The sequence below is a fragment of the Neomonachus schauinslandi genome, chromosome 4 (assembly GCF_002201575.2).
Source record: "Neomonachus schauinslandi chromosome 4, ASM220157v2, whole genome shotgun sequence".
Lineage (NCBI taxonomy): Eukaryota > Metazoa > Chordata > Mammalia > Carnivora > Phocidae > Neomonachus > Neomonachus schauinslandi.
In genome coordinates, this window is record NC_058406.1 from 153,301,302 (window position 1) to 153,322,538 (window position 21,237).

General features: G+C 35.6%; 1 protein-coding gene across 2 annotated transcripts in view; it reads right to left on the reverse strand.

The window, feature by feature from the left end:
- Positions 1-201: 201 nt before the first annotated feature.
- The window catches only part of RRM2B (ribonucleotide reductase regulatory TP53 inducible subunit M2B), a 34,535-nt gene continuing 13,499 nt past the window's right edge, over positions 202-21,237 (reverse strand). For both annotated transcript variants that reach the window (XM_021688281.1, XM_021688280.1), the window contains 7 exons: positions 18,766-18,882; positions 17,869-18,002; positions 17,343-17,437; positions 13,179-13,312; positions 8,496-8,600; positions 6,648-6,761; positions 202-521 (listed from right to left, as the gene is read on the reverse strand). In XM_021688281.1, the coding sequence (XP_021543956.1) occupies positions 369-521; positions 6,648-6,761; positions 8,496-8,600; positions 13,179-13,312; positions 17,343-17,437; positions 17,869-18,002; positions 18,766-18,882 (852 nt within the window). In that variant the 3' untranslated portion in view covers positions 202-368. The remainder of the gene's footprint in view (positions 522-6,647; positions 6,762-8,495; positions 8,601-13,178; positions 13,313-17,342; positions 17,438-17,868; positions 18,003-18,765; positions 18,883-21,237) is intronic.

The window sequence follows — 21,237 nt, forward strand, 5'->3', positions numbered from 1 at the left end:
TCATTTTAAAGATACGCACACTGAGATTTAGAGAGATTAACCGACTTGCCAAGAATCACACAAGTAGTAAGGGTAGAATGTCGAATCATATCTGACCCCTCACCTCATGCTCTTAACCGCTGCATAATACCATCTTATATTTTAGTGACAAAAGCATTTAAGTCACACGCTGGTTGTTAAACAGGAAAATTAGAGTGTATTTATATAAATCCAACTTGAATGAAATTTGGTTTTAGATTTCCTCTTGAGCAAACTTCTATTCCCTAAAAGAGGTACTTTAAGTTTTGGTTTTTTGTTTTTGTTTTTTTTTAAAGCAAAGAAAAATGGACTGCTATTTACCAGTGGTAGGTTTATATATGGGAAGGGTTTTAAAAATCTGCATCCAAGGTGAAGACATTATCTGTAGTTTCTGCCATGACTGCAAAACGTTGATACTCTGCAACTCGTTTCTCAAAGAAATTTGTTTTCCCTTCTAAAGAAATGTTCTCCATAAAATCAAAGGGATTTTCTGCCTGAAAAACCTAAAAAGAAAAGACATGTCATTAGACATTCTGAAGAAGCCTAATCACACCCACAAGATAACAGATAACTAACAAGCTCAGGACTCCTAACACCTGTCTAGTCACCTATAGGATCCATTATTCCAGAAGGTCCTAGAGGCACTCAAGGCTGATAAATTCTAAGACAACTGAGATTACCCACTAACCTCCTTAAGAAACTATACTAGCATTTCTGGTATTTTAAGAAGAGAAAGAAGACATGTATTACTGCAGAAATGAAAAATTTAATACTAATCAAACTAAAATGTTTTTGCAGCTTGAGAGATCCAAGACACCTATATATTACAGACCTTTACACAGGTATAACCATTAGGTAGTCACATATACATGATTCTACAAAATACTGAATTACCAATAATGTACTGTGAACCTAAACATGTCTCCTTAGTTCCTAACAGATAATTAACACATTGATGTTAAGGAACCATGATGAGAAAAGATAGAATAAATTCTATCCATAGATGTCTCCAAACAAAAAGTGGAATATATGTTAACAAGAAGGTTTTTTACTACTTCTGAATTCAAGAAGCAGACTCGGCGATTCAGCTTGATGAAAAACCATGAAACATTTCAGTGATCCATGAGGAACAATAAAATAGGATTTTTGAATTTAGGAGTATTCCAGCAGAGATTATGAACACCACAGATAAGAATATATTCAAATAACCCAATTAAAAATGGGCAAAGGGTCTGAACAGACAAATACACATTTCTCTAAAGAAGGTATACAAAGGCCAAGAAACACACGACAAGATGCTCAAAATCATTACTCATTAGCGAGATGCAAAACAAGACTGCAATGAGATACTACTTCACCCCACTAGGATGGCTATAATAAAAAAGACTGACCGGGCGCCTGGGTGGCTCAGTCGGTTAAGCGACTGCCTTCGGCGCAGGTCATGATCCCAGGGTCCTGGGATTGAGCCCCACATTGGGCTCCCTGCTCAGCGGGAGGCCTGCTTCTCCCTCTCCCACTCCCCCCTGCATGTGCTCCCTCTCTCACTGTGTCTCTTTCTGTCAAATAAATAAATAAAATCTTAAAAAAGAAAGAAAACATCTGTCCACACAAAAACTTACAAGTGAATGTTCATATTTGCATTATTCATAATAGCCATAATAGCCAAAACTACTGAAATGTCCACCAACCAATAAATTTGGTATAGTCATACAATGCTATTTGGCTATAAAAAGGAATAAAGTACTGACACATGCTATAGCATGAACGAACCCTGAAAACATACTAAGGAAAGAAGCCAGCCACAAAAGACCATATATTGTATGATTCCATTTATATGAAATGGGATATATATACAATAGGCAAATCTAAAGAGACAGAAATTAGATTAGTGGTGCCTAGGGCTGAGGTGGAGGTGGGGGAAAGAAAGGAAAGTGACTGGGCGCCTGGGTGGCTCAGTTGGTTAAGCGACTGCCTTTGGCTCAGGTCATGATCCTGGAGTCCCGGGATCGAGTCCCGCATCGGGCTCCCTGCTCGGCAGGGAGTCTGCTTCTCCCTCTGACCCTCCTCCCTCTCATGCTCTCTGTCTCTCATTCTGTCTCAAAAAAAAAAAAAAAATTTTTAAAAAAAAAAAAAAAAAAAAGAAAGGAAAGTGACTGATTGCTAGTGGGTATAGAGTTTCTTTTTGTGGGGTGCTAAAAATATTCTAAAACAGACTGTTGTGATAGTTGTACAACTCTGAATTTACTAAAAACCACTGAGCTGTACATTTGTTAATAGGTAAATTGCATGCTCTGTGACTTATATCTTAATAAAAAGCTTAATATCTTAATAAAATACATTATAAAAACTATATATACACATATACATATATATAGATTCAACAAAAGATCATATGCTGTGTGTGGTTGAGTCATAGAATTCAGTGACATTGCCTGTCAGAAATGATATGCTAAGACGGAGTGAAAATTTGAACTAGCACGATATAGTGAAAAAAAGCACTGAACCAACAGTTACAGATTCACTGGACTTTAAAAGTGGGGGTCTTCCAAAAAACCTGATTTAAATCATCCATGACATGGACAAGGTAACTAAGACAGAGTTAAATTAAATGCACATATTTTTCACATAACTTGAATAATCCCAAAATCTGTACGGAACCACAAAAGGCCCTGAGTAGCTAAAGCAAACTTGAGAAAGAAAAACAAAGCTGGAGGCACCACAACCTCAGATTTCAACATATACTAGAAAGCTACAGTAATCAAAACAATAATATACTGGCACAGAAAATAGACACTTTGATCAGAAGTACAGGAAAGAGAGCCAGGAAATAAACCCAGGTTTATATGCTCAATTAATCTGCGACAAAGGAGGCAAGAATACACAATGAGGAAAAGATAGTCTTTTCAATAAAGAGTGCTGGCAAAACTGGACAGCTGCATGCAAAAGAATGAAATTGAATTACTTTCCTTCACCAAACACAAGAATAAACTGAGACCTGAAACCATAAAACTCCTTAAAAAAAAAAAAGGTAGGGGCGCCCGGGTGGCTCAGTCGTTAAGCGTCTGCCTTTGGCTCAGGTCATGGTCCCAGGGTCCTGGGATCGAGTCCCGCACCTGGCTCCCTGCTCCACTGGGAGTCTGCTTCTCCTTCTCCCTTTGTCTCTCCCCCGCCTTGTGCCCCCCCGACCCCGGCTCATGCTCTCTTGCTCTCATGCTCGTGCTCTCTCAAATGAATACAATCTTTTTTTAAAAAAAAATGACAAGGAATAACAAGCATTGGTGAGGATATGGAGAAAGGGAACCCTCACGCACTGTAGCTGGAGAATGTAAACTGTTGTAGCCCACTGTGGAAAACCATATGGAGGTTCCTTGAAAACTTAAAAACAGAAATACCATATGATCCAGTAATTCCACTACTGAGTATTTACCCAAAGAAAACAAAAACACAAATTTGAAAAGATATATGCACCCCTATGTTTATTGCAGCATTATTTACAACAGCAGATGTGTGACTCTATCCCAAGTGTCCACCAACAGAAGAACGGATAAAGAAGATATAATATGTATGTACACACACACACACACACACACACACACACACTGAACTATTACTCAGCATAAAAAAGAATGAGATCCGGGCTCCTGGGTGGCTCAGTTGGTTAAGTGTCTACCTTCAACTCAGGTTATGATCCCAGGTCCTGGGATCGAGTCCACGTCAGGCTCCCTGCTCAGCGGGAAGCCTGCTTCTCCTGCTCCCTCTGCCCTTCCCCCCGCCCACTTGTGCTCTCTCTCAAATAAATAAAATCGTTTAAAAAATGAATGAGATCCTGCCATCTGTGACAAAATGGATGGACCTAGAGGGAATTATCGTAAGTGGAATAAGTCAGAGAAAGAGAAATACCATATGATTTCATTTCTATGTGGAATCTGAAAAAAAAAAAAAAAAAAAAAACCCAAAAAATATGAACAAACAAAAAACCAGAAACAGACTCATAAATACAGAGAATGAACTGGTGACAGCCAGGGAGGGTGAGGGGGAAGGATGGGTGAAATATGTGAAGGGAATTAAAAGTACAAACTTTCAGCTATAAAATAAGTCAGTCCAGAGATGAAAAGTACAGCATGGGGAATATAGTCAATAATATTGTAATAACATTGTATGGTGACAAGTGGTAACCACCCTTATCATGGGAAGCCCTGGGTTATGTATACAATTGTCAGTCAGTTGCACACCTGAAACTAATATCACACTGTATGTCAACTACATTTCACTAATACCAAAAAATAAATTAAGTGGCTTGTTTTTGACACACAGAAGTACTCAAATATTTGTTGACTAATCCCAAACTAAAAAAGAAGTTGAAAACATCATTAATATGGTTCCTACTTAGAATTCTGTATAAATGACAACCATTTGTTAATTTAATCCCTTATTTTGCCAAAAACTGTCATTATAAGAACAGCTCTTTTTCTAGTTCCTTGAGTTCAAAGTGTAGTTCATGTATTTTAAACTGTCTTGTTTTCTTAACATACACATTCAGGCTATAACTTTTCCTTTGAGGATCTATTTGGCTGCATTCTACAAGTTTTGATATACAGTAACTTTATCATCATTTAGTTCATATTTTCTATTACTTTATATTTTCATTTTAATCGCATTTTAAAGGATATCTTCTCAATTTCCAAGAAGAAGTTTTTGGCAATCTTTCATTGTTAATTTCTAATTTTACTGCATTAAAATCTAAAAGGTCTATATAATTTCTGCTTTTTGGAATTTATTGAGATATGTTGAAGGCCTGTGGAAAAATGACATTTCATACTATGTTTAGATTTTCTTCTGTAGGCGGGATATTTTATAGATCTACAGTGATCAAGTTCCCAAAGGGAAAATTAGGCCCAGGAGTCCACAGTTTCCTAAAAAGCAGGAGAACGTGGATGTAAGAGTGTGAGGATATGGTGGTCAAAGGACAGTGAGTTCACTTTAAGGCTCAAGTGAGCAAAGTAATTTTCCTGTAACAAACATATTGGTATAATTTAAGAACAAACACAATTTTTAAAAATACACAGTTTATAAACTTAAGAGATCATACTAATGCAATTATAATCTTGATTTCTCCAACTATCAGTAAACATAGAATTTTATAACTAAAGTAATAAAATATAGTTCATCTTACAAAAAGCTTTGTCCTATCTGACTCTTCCATGACGGTATTTCTGTGGTTACCAAAATATAAATGCATTACTGAGAAAGGTAATGATTTACTCCAGCATCATGGATTTCATAAGGCTTCTCATTAAATACAATTTAAACTTACATTTCCATTGTAAGAAGTTAAAACCTATAATTTCTAATGACCATTGTATTATAGTACATAGCAAAGTTCTATGAATGTTCCAATTATGGTGAATACAACATGACCACTTAGTGTGAATTTACTGTATGTCTGATACTATTTGAAGTGCTTTAAGTATACCAACTCATCAACAATCCTTTGTGGTAAGTATTATTATTATCATCTCCCTCTTACGGATGAGGAAATGGGGATAAGAGGTTAAGCAACTTGCTTAAGATCATATAGCAAGAAGGTGGCAGAACCAGGATTGGAACCCAGGTAGACTGGCAGCAACCTCCATCTGTTATGTGAGCATACCTCTTTATGAAATTCAGGTATATTATCTCTGACAAACAAAATGAAAAATAAAAGACAACTGAGTTCAAAGGGTCAAATTATGACAGTTAATGTCTTCCTAATAATTATTCATATTTAAAAGTTCAGGGGCGCCCAGGTTGCTCAGTCAGTTAAGCATCTGACTCTTAGTTTTAGCTCAGGTTATGATCTCAGGGTCATGAGATGGAGCCTGTGTGGGGCTCCCCGCTCAGGCTGGAGTCTGCTTAAGATTCTTTCCCTCTCCCTCTGCCTCTCCCCACCAAGCTCTCTCTCTCTCTCAAATAAATAAATAAATCTTTTTAAAATATAAAAAAATAAAAATATTAATTTCTCATAGACTAATCTCACTAAACAAAAGATAAATAGGCCTTAAAAGAAATACTAATATGGGGTGCCTGGATGGCTCAGTCAATTAAGAGGCAGACTCCTGATTTCAGCTCAGGTCATGATCTCAGGGTCCTGGGATTGAGCCCCATGGCGGCCTCCACACTCAGCAGGGAGTCTGCTTGAGGATGCTCTCTCTCTCCCTCTTTCTCTGCCCTTCCCCCACTTGAACTCTCTCTCTCTCTCCCCCCCTCTCTAAAATAAATAAATAAATCCTTTAAAAAATATTAACAAAAAAATTACAACATAGACCCATGGGGATTTATGAGGGTAAACATATATATATATGCATAATAAATCCAATTTATTTAAAGATAATCTTATTAAATACCTATAATTATTACAAGTAATTTATTGAGCTTATTAATTCTAAGATTTATCAGCCTCCTACTTCTGTTATGAATTCCAAGTTTCAAAGGGTTTCACAAGACCAATCTGATCATGCAAAACAAGGCTGTCACAGACATTTTAAAAGTAAACTGGTATGTAACAAATGCTTTCAATGAAATATAGTATTTTAGTGGCCTTACTTGCTATAACATTTTAGCTAGTAGTAATACATTTTTAAATACCTTACCTTTGAGAATCCAAGTTCCACAAGTAATCTGTCAGCTACAAACTCAATATACTGTTTCATCAAAACACAATTCATTCCAATGAGGCCAACTGGCAAGGCTTCTGTTAAAAACTCCTGAGATATGAACAAAAACAGAATAAAATACAGAGATAGAAAAATAAATACATATTTTCCAAATAAAAACAGGATTTTAGTTTTTTAATCTTCTAAGTCCCTGAGGAAAGTATACTAGGGTAAATTCTTTCAACATGGCAATGTCCACTTGTTTAAAAATGTTTGGGGTATTACTATTCACAGTATTTCACATTCCCAAATAGCTTAAGCAAATTGAAACTATCAAACTACTGGTATTTTACACAGTAGCATTATGGGACCCTAAGGCTTTCTCCATCAAAAAAAAAAAAAAGAGAGATACTTTGTTCTGAAATATCTGGAAAAAGATTCACCAAAGATGATCACTGTGGGGAACATGATTATGGAAGGGAATTGGGAAAGACAGAAACACACTTAACAAAGAAAATGAGAAAAAAATAAAAATGGATGTGGGGGTTGGGAGATAAATTGAACTCCATCTATATTGAAAGACAGTGGAAAAGTGTTAATAGGAGAAAAATAAAAACATTAGGGCGCCTGGGTGGCTCAGTCGGTTAAGCGTCTGCCTTCAGCTCAGGTCAGGATCTCAGGATCCTGGGATCAAGTCCCAAATCGAGCCCCACATCGGGCTCCCTGCTCAGTGGGGAGTCTGCTTCTCCCTCTGCCCCTCTTCCCCACTTTTAAAAATTAAAAAAATTAAAATAAAAACATTAACCATTTCAATTTAATTCTCAAAATGATTAAAAATACCAAAATGCATTTTATGCATTTTCTCCTTCCCAATATGAAAACCACAGCTGTTGAACTATACAGTATTTTTTTAAAAAAGAGTTTAGAGAATTTATTTTTTACTAAATAAGTCAAGCAGAGAAAGATAATTATCATATGGTTTCACTCATATGTGGAACATAAGGAATAGCATGGAGGACCACAGGGGAAGGGAGGGAAAATTGTGAAGAAATCAGAGAGGGAGACAAACCATGAGAGACTCTGGACTCCAGGAAACAAACTGAGGGTTATAGAAGGGGTGGGGATGGGGGTGGGGTGATGGGGTAACTGGGTGATGGGCATTAAGGAGGGCACGTGTTGTGATGAGCACTGGGTGTTATAAGCAACTAATGAATCGTTGAACACTACATCAAAAACTAATGATGTACTATATGTTGGCTAACTGAACATAATAAAAAATTTTTTTTAATTTTACTTTTGAACTAGTTCCTTCAAATGATAAAAAAACATCCTAAGTGGAACATCTAGGTCTTTGTAGTTAGAGATTTTTACATTCTATATATTAAGTTTTACTATTCGCTAATTCATTGATTTACTAATTCTATAAACATTTAGTTCACGCTTCAAGCTAGATACCTTGCTCGGTTTTGAAAATACAAAACAAACAAGAAACCGTCACTGCCCTTCAATAGCTGAAAATCTAAAAAAAAAAAATTAAACCTTAAGTAATTCAAATAGTTTGCTATGGCATAGAATGTGACAGATCAACGAGACAGAAAAAAACAGTCCTGAAATAGATTTTCGTATACATAAAACTTTAACATATAACATTTACTTACAAACCAAATTATAAACTGACATAATAATTGAAATGCATCATCTTTTGGTACTGTCAGGTTGACTATATAATTGCGGATATTTGCTTTGACCTACAAGTGGCAATTTCCTGAGTCAACCCAATACAATAATGGTACAAACATCAGAGAAAAAAGAGAATATGCTAATCATACAAGCTTCCCTGCTTACCTGCTCAATTTCAACAGCATTAACAATGATCTCCCTGACCCTTTCTTCTGAAGGCTTATTTACTAAGTATTGAAACATCAGGCAAGCAAAGTCACAGTGAAGCCCCTAAAATAGAAGAAAAATACCATTATCAAAGAATGTTTAATCACCTATTTTCACACTGTCATGTGTCAGGCATCATAGAAAGTAGGTTCTAGGAATGCAACACAGAATTTCTGGAAGCTAGAAGAGGGAGTCATGGTACCAGGAACTACTTCCCCTCAAATATTATTAAAATGCCAATTATAATAACCTATCATGAAAATTTTTCAGTGCCAGCAAGTCTTAATTTGTCAACATGAAAGATGAATTATTAACAACAACAAATCTGCAACCAAAATCATTTTGGAAAGGAAAACAAGGCAAGGGCTGAAATGAAAATTCTTTCATTTCTAATGTCTAAAAAAATTAAGAAATGATTGAAAACAATAAGTGTGTAAAGAAAGGGTGAAACTCAGATTTCAAAAAGACAGCATTTATATTAAATAAGAATGGCTCAAGATAAAAATAAATTCAGTGCAATGAAGACGGAAAGAATTAAGAATGCTATTTGAAGCTGTACACAGCAGAAATGACACTGCAGATAACCAAAGAAGAAAATAAACTCGTGAAGTACCTTGAGAACAGAATGGTTATGCAAATGCAAGAAATGGGATAGAGCTTTAAATAGAGAACAGAGCAAGGAGATCCAACCTACAATAATCAGGATTCCAAAACACAGAACAGATGGTATAAAGCTGAAAACAACAGAAATAATTGCAAAAAGTCAAAACAAAAAAAGAAAGAGGCCAGAGATGATGCAGTGCCAAACAAAATTAAGCTAGAGACTGTAAAATTAAGCAAGGCAGAATCAATGAACATTTCTAAACTACAAAGAAAAAGAAATAATTTTGTAAGCCACCAAGGGATAAGGAGGATGAAGGAATGTGCACCTTAAAGGATTACAAATCAGTGTAAGCTTGGGTTTTTCTAAATAAATCAACAAAAGCCAAAGACAAATGAAAGATAAGACTCAAAACAATGGTTGTATTCCAAGGATTATCTTCCTAGTTATCGTTCCCAGAAGAAACCATCAGAAAAAAACCTCTCTGAACAGATAATCTTCAGAAGATTTGTTAAGCAAACATTTTTCCCAGACTGGACTCAAGAGGATACTTCAAATTACCAAAGGCTGAATATCAAATAAACCGTGAAAGCTGTTAAAGAAAGTGTTGATTAGGACTGACAGCTAGCTACCTATTACAGAGATGAGTAAATCAAAGGTAGGCACTCATATTGTTAAATCAATAAGTGAATAAAATTAATTTTGAGGTTTAAAGCAATTCCAATCAAAATCTCAATAGGATTGTTTTTAGTTAAAAGAATCAGAGACTAGAACTTAATTATTTGAACAACTAAAAAGAAATGATAATAGGATAATTAAGTAACGTCATAGAGGTGCCAATTATCACTATAATATAAAACAAAATCAACAATCATATCACAATATATAAATGTAGAAAATTAACATGTTATATATCTTAAATTTGCATATTATATGTCAAATGTATTTCAATTAAAAAATCAATCTGAAAGTATAAATGGACAGAATCTTGTAAAAACAGTTTAATAGGAAAGTTATGAGATATATACTACTAGTTATCAAAACATAAAAAACTACAATAATTAAAAGGGCACCTGGGTGGCTCACTTGGTTAAGCGTCCCACTCTTGATTTTGGCTCAAGTCATGATCTCAGGGTTGTGAGATCAAGCCATGCGTCAGGCTCTGTGCCGGGCATGGAGCCTGATTGAGATTCTCTCTGCCTCTCCTTCTGCCCCTCCCCCTCCTTAAAAAAAAATGTTTGGCACAAATTTGACATATAGGTTAATGAAAAGAAAAAAAATAGCCCCCAAACAGATTTCAGTGCATTTAAAAACCTTAATATATAATAAAGAAGACATCACAAGTCAATGGAGAAGGATGGATTACTTAACAAAGAGAACTAGAACTAGAAAAATTTCCTGAGTGTATGAAATAAAATAAAATTCTCACTTATACTATACTACATTTATATTAAATTCTATACTTACACTAAACAAAGTCCAATTATATTACAGAGCTGGATGTTATAAAGTCAAGAGGAAAATAGGTGTGATTACTTAACTAATCTCTGAAAGCTGATCACATTAATTTCAGGTTTTTGTATGTTACAAGAAAAAATAAAATTAAAAAGCAAAAGACTGGGGTGCCTGGGTGGCTCAGTCGTTAAGTGTCTGCCTTTGGCTCAGGTCATGATCCCAGGGTCCTGGGATTGAGCCCTGCTTCGGGCTCCCTGCTCCATGGGAAGCCTGTTTCTCCCTCTCCCACTCCCCCTGCTTGGGTTCCCTCTCTCGTTGTGTCTCTCTCTGTCAAATAAATAAAATTAAAAAAAAAAGCAAAGGACAAACTGGGAAAATATTTGCAAAAATATGACAAAAATATTTTATATTATATTCATACAATAAATATAACAAATTCAATAAATAAACACTTATTGAAAGAGCCCTATCAGTCACTATGCACTAGGAATATATATCAACAGAAACAGAGGCAAGAGACAAGCATAGGTAAATACAGAAAAAGATACAAATGGCTAATGCCATTATGAAAAAAAGTTCACTCTAAGTAGTAATCAAATAAATGCAAATAAAACCAACAATGAGAAACCATTTACCCCTATCAACTTTGTCAAATATTTAAAACATAAATCCAAATTCTGGTGAGGTTATGGTAAGAAAAGACATGTTCATATGTTGCTGGGTGGGGCTTTCTATCAAATTTCTGGGAAGAAATCTGCAAAGTAGTATGAATAACCTTCAAAATGTTCATACCTAATAACATAGTAATTCTACTTCTAGGCAATCTAGCTAAGGAAAATAATATGAAATTGGGATAAAGCTTATACACAAAAGATATTCATTTTACATTATAGCAAAAGGAATAAACAAAAAACCTGGAAAAAACCCTAAATTTCCAAGTATAGAATAGTCAAATAAGTGATACATTGTTTCATTAGAATATTATATATCTAACAAAACTACTTTTTTTAAAAACTACTCTTTCCAAAAAATGCTTGATTTCATAGAAAAATGCTCACAATGTTCTGTTAAAAAAACTCAGCTCACAAAAATATGAAAAAAGAATATTTCAAATTATAAAATTATGATGTTCATATATATCTACATAGGTTTAAATGTAAAAAACTGTCTAAAAAGAAATACAATGAAATACTAAAAGTGCTTATCTCTGTTAAGATTGAGTGATTTTATTCTCTTAATTCTCTATAATCACCACATACGACATTTATGATAAAAATTATTAGAAACTGAAAGGCAGGGGGCGCCTGGGTGGCTCAGTCATTAAGCGTCTGCCTTCGGCTCAGGTCATGATCCCAGTGTCCTGGGATCGAGCCCCACGTCGGGCTCCCTGCTCGGCGGGAAGCCTGCTTCTCCCTCTCCCACTCCCCTGCTTGTGTTCCCTCTCTCACTCTCTCTCTCTGTCAAATAAATAAATAAAATCTTAAAAAAAAAAAAAAAAAAGAAACTGAAAGGCAGGAAACAACAAAAATTATACAAAGCATTTTATGGCACTTATAAACTATTTTCACACATACCGGTTCATTTTATTTTAACAAAACCCTGTCAAGATTTATAGTTGAAGAAACTGAGGCTCAAAGAAGTTAATAACTTGACAAGGTCACTTAGAAATAAGCTGAGGGGCCAGGATTAGTGTAGTCAATACATGTGAACTGAAGGCTGTGATGGGCTAAACCCTGAGAACAGGAAGAAAAATAAGACATGGTGCCTGCACACAGGGAGCCTAGAGTCCAGCAGAGGAGAGAGGTAAGAAGTGCAGTACATGTTATGGACTCTAAGACAGGGGCAGATTCCCGTTTCAAAGGAACACATAAAGGAAAGAGGGGTCAATTCTATCTAATTGAGTCAGGGAAGTTTTGAGTTGCCACTTGTAAGAAGGTGATCAACAGATGAGAAAAAAAAACAAAGGCAGGAAGATGGAAACATTATCGCAGGCAAAGGGAGACAAGATTTAGTTACTGGCTGGATGTGGCTGAGAAAGAAAAAAGCAATCTAAAATGACTCCCAGATTTCAAATTTGGATGATTGGTTAGAAGGTAGCACCACTGAATGAGACAGGGAAAACAGAAGAACAAATCTGGGGAGAAAGATGACGAGTTTGATTTCTAAAACATTAGGTTTGAGATATCTGGAGCCTTTCAGGAGAAACTAACATGCACTTGAACACCTGGCTTTGGAGCTCAGGAAAGAATGTCTGTGCTCAAGTCTGGGTTGTTTACGAGCATCTACATGGTAGCTGATCCCATGGAAATAGATAAGATCAGCCAGGAGGTCATGTACAGTGAAGAAGAAGCCAAGGTGGGAACCCAGGATTTGGTGATATTTAAGGATGAGCAGGGGAGACTGAGGAGGGACAGTAAGAGGTAGGAGAAAACCACAATTCTTAAAAACCAAGGAAGAAATTACTTTCTATTTTCTTTTAATTACCAGGATATCTGTGTCATCATCAGCATTTTCCAGGGGAAAGAAAAATAAATGAACATCAAATAGGAATACAAATATAACTAGAAGAATACTTCATTCCTTACTTCATCTCTGCTGATGAGTTCATTGGAAAACGTGAGTCCGGGCATGAGACCTCTTTTCTTTAGCCAGAATATAGCAGCAAAAGATCCCGAGAAGAAAATCCCTTCTACAGCAGCAAAAGCCACCACTCTTTCCCCTGGGAGACGTAAAATAATTTTATTTCCTGAAATACCACATCCTGTCGACATTTGCAAACACTCATCTATAAAATACACATATTTTTACATATATTTATGCCAATATCACAACTATTTTGCCAAGAAACAAAATCAACAAATTAGTGCCATGGCCAAGGGTCTTCAGAGGAGGAAATATGCCACCTCTACCTACTACAGCAGAAGTGTATGTAGGTATGTAGGTATCTCTACTTCAAATCTTGTATCAGACATTGGACTCCTACCGGTCTTGGTATCTGGACAAAGGAGAGCTTTCCCTACTCAGGAAAAAAAAAAAGAAGTGATTTATTTGTGCACCACACATGCCTATGAGTGTAGTATGTGCACGTAAGTGTGTGCATGTATTGGAATAGAGAGTAGAAGATAAGATTTTATGACAAATGTCTCCCTCTTTATGGTTGAGGAAGGGGAGGTTGCTGAGGTTTTTATTTTTAGAAACCTAAGATATCTTACAGATTAGCAGTAAACATTTCAAAAAACATTGCCATGCATCTGCAATTAAAAAAATATGACTCCAGCTAAAGAGAATAAGTATACCTGTTGGATAAAATATCCCATCACATAAGCAAAAATACTATCTTCTGCTAAATATATAAGGCCCAATTTCAAAGGTTACTCACTGTTAGGCAAGGACTTTTCAGAAACCCATCTCCTAAAAGGTCTATAATGGAACCATATCTGTAACACTGTCTCTAGGGGTTGATTATAAGTCTAACCCAAACAAATGTCACCACATTGCATATGCTCAAGAGAAATATTTATACACATGTCTGTCTAGGGAGAAAGGTTTGGTCTCCAAGACTACGGGTTAAAGGCAGCTGAGTGCTCGAACCAACTACAGGCCTGTTTCATCAATAACATCATAGCTTGTATCCCAGTACTGTTACAGGACCAAACACAGAGCAGATGCTTGATAAATGTGTTCTGAACTGAGTCAGTGAAAAATATCTAAGCACTAGATGATAAAAGACATTACTCTTCATTCTATGAAAACTGCTAAAATCTGATCCAGAATACTTATAACTTCCAGAACAAAGGTAATTATAATATTTAAATTTCAAAAAGAAAGGTGACTTAAATTTAAATATTTCTTAACTATTTCTGGCAGTCTCTAAATAGTACTCTGGTTTGTCCTCGCTCTTTTCCCTGATTATCTTAAATAAATCAAATCGGATCAATTATATCAAATACTTGTCTGTTAGTAGCCCAAAACATCAGAAAAACTTCTATAGCATTTTATTTTTACAGACACAATTTTAAAAGTCACGTTGAAAAAAATAACAGAAGAAATGTAAATTAAATAAGTACTTATTGAGTATATACTGTGTAGAAGGAATTATTATTTTTTTTTTAAGATTTTATTTATTTATTTGAGAGAGAGAGAATGAGAGAGAGAGAACACATGACAGGGGATAGGGTCAGAGGACGAAGCAGACTCCCTGCCGAGCAGAGAGCCCGATGCGGGACTCGATCCAGGGACTCCAGGATCATGACCCGAGCCGAAGGCAGTCGCTTAACCAACTGAGCCACCCAGGCGCCCAAGTAGAAGGAATTATTAAGAGAAGAATCTTTAGTGTACTATATACTAAATACAAAATATAATAATAAATCACTATGGTCTGCTGATTTTTGAAAACAAAACTGGCTCTTTAGACTATATTTTTTAAGATGAAGATTTGTCCTTATTTTAACACATAGATTACTATATTTTAATCTTGCTATTAGTAAGATAATGGATAGTTACAATTGATATATTCTTCATTGTCATTAAGGTAATGTTATGTGCACATTTAAATGTAAAAGAACTAGATTATAATACAAACACTGTATTAGCAATATTGATTCAATCTATGAGCATGGAATATCTTTCCATTTATTTGTGTCTTCAATTTCTTTCATTAATGTCTTAGAGTTTTCAGTATACAGGTCTTTCATCTCCTTGGTTAAATTTACTCTTAGGAATTTTATTCTTGTTGATGCAATTGTAAATGGGATTGTTTAATTTCTCTTTCTGATAGTTCATCATTATTATTATATAGAAACACAACAGGTTTCTGTATACTAATTTTGTATCCTGCAACTTCACTGAATAGTTTTTTTTATGGAGTCTTTAGGGTTTTCTATATATATATCATCTGCAAACAGTGAGTTTTACTTCTTCCTTTCCAATTTGGATGCCTCTTTTTCTGCCTAATTGCTCCAGCTAGAACTTCCAATACTATGTTGAATGAAAGTGGTGAGAATGGGCATCCTTGTCTTGCTCCTGATCCTGAGGAAAGACGTTCAGCTTTTCATAACTGAGTATAATATTAGCTGTGAGTTTGTCATATATGGCCTTTATCATGTTGAGGTATATTTCCTCTATACTTGCTTTTTTGAGAGTTTTTATCATAATTGGATACCGAATTTTGTCCAATGCTTTTTCTGCATCTGCAGCATGGGTTTGCCCTGACAGCAAGCAATATGGAGAATTTACCTAGAGCCCTGCTGTTGTCCCATGGTGACTGCCACCCTCCTCTATTTTCTCTCTCGCTTACTTTCTTTGGTAGTTACAAAATACATGCTAGCTGCAAGCCTGTTCATCATTTTCCATCGGTACCTATCCATACTATTTTCAATGCATATTGAACACCTTGATATTTCTCTCCTTTTTTCTTTAAAGCCAGTGTTTCTCAAACCACTTGTGAGAAAAATCAGCTGGGTATAAAATGCAGATTCCTCAGTCCTACCTGGGCCTCCTAAATCACTCTCTGGTGAGGACCAGGATTCTGCAGGGGTTTTCTGCAAACTCTCGGATAATTTTTATGCATATTGAAAACCATCACTTTTCTCATTCTTGAAATGAACTGAAGGCAATGCAAACATATCTATTTCTTCCCTGATATCTAACAGGCTTGCCCCATACCTTACTCTACATCACTGGTTCTCAGCGTGTGGTCCAGTGGGTCCCTGCAAATCCACAGACTGAGGAGGTCTATGGGGTCAAAACTATTTTCATAATAATGCTAAGGCACTATTTATTTATTTACTACCTTTCTCACATGAGTGTACAGTGGTGATTTCCAGGGGCTACATGACATGTCCACAATAATCTGAGAAGCCTGATAAAATAGCCTTCCCTTTTCTAACTACACATCTGAATAAGACTGGGTTTTCTTCATAACTATACAAGAAACTACAACAATATTCTGCAACAAATTGAATGTGGAAGCAGATACAATCCAGTTGTCTTCTATTAAGTCAGACATTTTAAAAGCAAAATTTGGGGGAGGGGGGGATGTAGTGTTTTTTCACAAATATGTGTTATTTATAATAAAATATAATGGGTTTTTACTATACTTTTAAATGTATTAATAAATAATTTTTTAAGTTTGTTTTAGTTTCTAATATGGAAATATCAATAACCCACACCAATAGGAGAGTCCTCAATAATTTCTGAGTACAAAGAAGTCCTGAGACCAAAAATTTTGAGACTTGCTTTCCCCATAATGAATAAAACCAGAAAGTAAAGACCACTAATTACAAAATAGATAAGTATGAGACAGGTACTTAGAGCTATTCAAATGAAGTATCTGGATATTTTAATTAAATAAATATTTATTGAGCAACTACTATGTATAGTTTTTCAGAAACTACATATTTGTTCCCTGAAAATAATGTGACTTTGACTTGCTTTAACTCCCTTAAATAAAAATCATGAAAGCAGAGACAAACTGTGATTGCTACAATATTCTTGTCAGATTCTAAGTGACTTTTATTTACCTGTAATTATGTACTGACATCTTAACCTTTCAACTTTCAACTTATTAAATAAAATAGATAACAGCTTTAGATTATTTTAGGAATAATGATGCTACTAAAGGTGGACGAGGAGACATTTGTACTCCTTTTCCATTCTGGCACTTTGATTAGTACCTGATAGTCACACCGCATAAAAAGTGTTATGTCAACTGAGGCAAATTTGATCATTTTTAAATTAAAGCTGTTTACCAAAAGTAGATTTTCTATCTTCTATCCATCGTAAGGCCCAGTCTGCTTTTTTCTTAACATATGGCATTGTTTCAATTGCATTAAATAAAAATTCCCTGTAAAAACAAAAGAATGGCAAAGTTATTCATTTGTTTTTCTTAATCAGAATAAATTTTCATTAGTTTAATCATCAGTAATAATTGCAACCCTATGATATGCTATCAAGATCTGCTGTTTTTCTGTATTTTTGCATGTCCAGAAAGTATAGAAATAAAACTAAAATTCAAATTAGTGATTTGGATCTGGTTTGATACAAAATTGACTAAAGTCAGTATTCAATTTCTAAACAGAATGTGCTAATAAACAGTTTTTATACTATAATATCCAAAGATGAACTGGTTCTGTACAAGCTTTTTTAACCCAACACATTATTAGATGATAGAAAACATTTGAATAATTTTTCCCTAACATTTGGTTTTGGAGTAAATTCTGCTCTTAACATAAGCAATAGCATAAACCTTTGTAAATAAAATCCCAGTGGTAATACCTTTTCTTGGGATCTCTGATGTAAGTGTCTATTAGCAAACTGTACATCTCTGAGTGAACATTCTCGATGAGAATTTGAAAGCCATAGAAACAGCGAGCCTCTGGAACCTGTACCTCCTGACTAAAGCGCTCCACCTACGAAAATAAGGGAAACATATCCAATTCTGTGGACTCTCATTAAACACGGCAAATCAGAACCTGGACACCAGAATTATCTCTTAAAAATTACCTGTCACGCCACAGAGAGGTTACACACAACTTAAGGATTATTTTAAGCAGTATTATCTATCAATCCTCCACAATAAATTAGTTGCATAATACTTTCTTAGGCAATTAAATGAATTGACCTAATAGGTGGAGATACTTCCTATAAAGCCAAGTAAATTTCAGAACGGCAATCAAAAATTCCTTTGCTTTGTAAAATTGACCTTAAGTCTTTATTTTCCCCAACAGCAGACAGATCGATTGAAGCCCCTTCTAATTCATGATGAAAGGTTGTATCTTTCTCTCTTTAATAAGAAAGCATGCCTCCTGGCCAACCATGATACAAGTTTAAAAATGGGGAGCCAGAATGCAGTGCTTTATTACAGAGCTCCAGAAGGGTTATTAAGGTGCAGTCTTTCTATTAAGATTACTATCTACGGGTAAAAATCAAACTCATGTGTTTGCATTGTAAGTAGTTTTGATTGGTACAATATCTTGATTTCATGATATTTTGCTGGTCAAATGGGAGAAATGTACCCTTTTCTCTGACACTTCACCAGAAAAATATCTTTGAAAGTTAAGCTATATCTAGTTCATTTCTTAGAAGTCATTTTTCAGGCTTAGTCTAATTGTCTTACTGCCATTATCATCATTTAGCTGCTGAATGGGAACAGAAATACAACAAAAATCTTACCAAATTTTCATTCACAATTCCATCACTGGCTGCAAAAAAGGCTAATATGTGAGAGATAAAATACTTCTCATCCGATTTAAGCTTGTTCCAGTGAGGGAGATCCTTTGATAAGTCAACCTGAAATAAAAAGATTTTCAAAAATTTTAACTTGGTGTTTAATTCTTAAAGTGTTTGGAAAACTAACTTCCATCTCAAAGTTAGGGATGGACAACTCATTAGCAGTAAAATGTGAAAGAGGAAAAAACGTTAACATAACTGCTACAGACTGAATGTTCATGTCCTGCCCCCACCCCGCCAAATTCATATATTTGAAACTAATGCCCAATGTGATGGTACTTGGAGGTAGATGGAGTCTTTGGAAGGTGATTAGATGAGGGTGGAGCCCTCATGAATGGGATTAGTACCCTTATGAAAGAGTCCTCAGAGAGCTTCTTCACCCCTTCTGCCATGTGAAAACACAGAAAGTAAACAGCTATCTCTGAACCAGGAACTGGGACCTCACCCAATACCAAATCTGCCAGAGACTTGATCTTGGAATTCCCAGCCTCTAGAACTGTGAGAAATAAAATTCTGTTGTTTATAAGCCATCCAGTCTAAGGTATTATTGCAGCAACCTATAACTGACTAAGACTATACAAAGGAACACAATAAGATAAAAGCATTTTGAAGGACTCTATATTCTGGCTAACTGAGGCAGAATAAACTAATGACTTCCAGCAACCATGGCTTTAACACGATATATGATACTTACTGTAGAGTTAGATTAGTTACCTATTAAGCAATAGTAGCTGCTACTTTACTGCCAGCTAATCTAGTTTTATACCCAGAAAATAATATCAGGCATGTACCAACTAGGTTTTAAAGCAACTTACAGGCATGGCTTCCTCTGGGAATAGAAACATTTTTGAAAATGGGGAGCCTCTGGGTGGCTCCAGCTGGGCATCTGACTTCAGCTCAGGTCATGATCTCAGGGTCCTGGGATGGCGCCCCCGCGTGGGCTCCGGGCTCAGTGGGGAGTCTATTGGCCCCCTCCCTTTACCCCTCCCCCTGCTTGTGCTCTCTCATATAAATACAATCTTTGAAAAAAATATATTTTTAAAAATGTTTATTAGGGGGCGCCTCGGTGGCTCAGTCGTTAAGTGTCTGCGTTCGGCTCAGGTCATGGTCCTAGGGTCCTGGGATCGAGCCCCGCGTCGGGCTCCCTGCTCGGCGGGGAGCCTGCTTCTCCCTCTCCCCCTCCCCCTGCTTGTGCTCCCTCTCTCGCTATGTCTCTGTCAAATAAATGAATAAAATCTTTAAAAAAAAATGTTTATTAGAACTAGTCCTTGGAATTAATAGAGTAAGGCACTCTAGAGTTTGATGGAATCTACAATTTAAAATAGTATTTAAATGTACCTTATAGATATTATTTTGTCTTAGGAAGATCTCTGAAGTATTTTTCACAATAACTTCATAAACATTTGAAATATATAGTTGTCCTTTGTCCTTTTATTTATTCTAACAAAGCCTTAATCTCTTTAACCATTCCAAAAAGGATTAATGTTTCATTATTTATGTTCCTTTTTGAAATTCTTTTTCCTGTTATTCTTCCTCTTTATTCTTTAAATGTTTACTGAGTACCTATTACATGCCAGACACTGTAATAAGTGTTGGAGAGGCACCTGGGTGGCTCAACCGGTTAAGCATCTGACTCTTGATTTTGGCTCAGGTCATGATCTCAGGGTGGTGAGATCAAGCCCCACACTGGGCTCCACACTCAGTGGGGAGTACGCTTGAGATTCTCCCTCTCCCTCTGTCACCCACCAATCCCCCACTCTCCCTCTCTCAAATAAATAAATAAATCTTAAAAAAAAAATAAGTGTTGGAGATACAATGGGGTTGGGGGGTTTACTTGTATGTATCTTTTAAAACATGCAAGCTAAATATCAGGTCCTATTCCCTTAAGAGCTCAACTCAGGGTTAACTGAAGGACACCTTCCTAGTTTTTATGTGTTATACTCCTGATATTAAATTTTATATTATAATATGCTCACTCTTAAATATTAAACTTACCTCTTCGAACACTCAACTTCAAAAAAAAGTCTTATAAATTTCATTTATACTACGTTGGTCATTTCCCATTCTTAAAACGTAAACCTTCCTATCCAGTTTTATCTCCTTTGAACAAATTCTCAATTTCACTTTCTAAATATTGATTCCAAACTGCTGGTTATTAGAATTGTCTGGTAGCTTTAAAAGAAAAATCCAAAACCCTAGACTTTTTCTTCTGAATCAAGCTTTCTGATGGCCAGCGAACTTAGGAATAAAGCTAAACCACAGATAAAACAATGAAGTCTAAAGTTGACGTAATTTATTTAAAGGAAAAATATGTGGAACTGTATGTGTTTGACTTTCTTTTAAAACGTATATTTAAATAAACAAAATATGTACCAGCCTGTGTATTTTAATTTTTTAGTGTTTCTTAGTCATAAT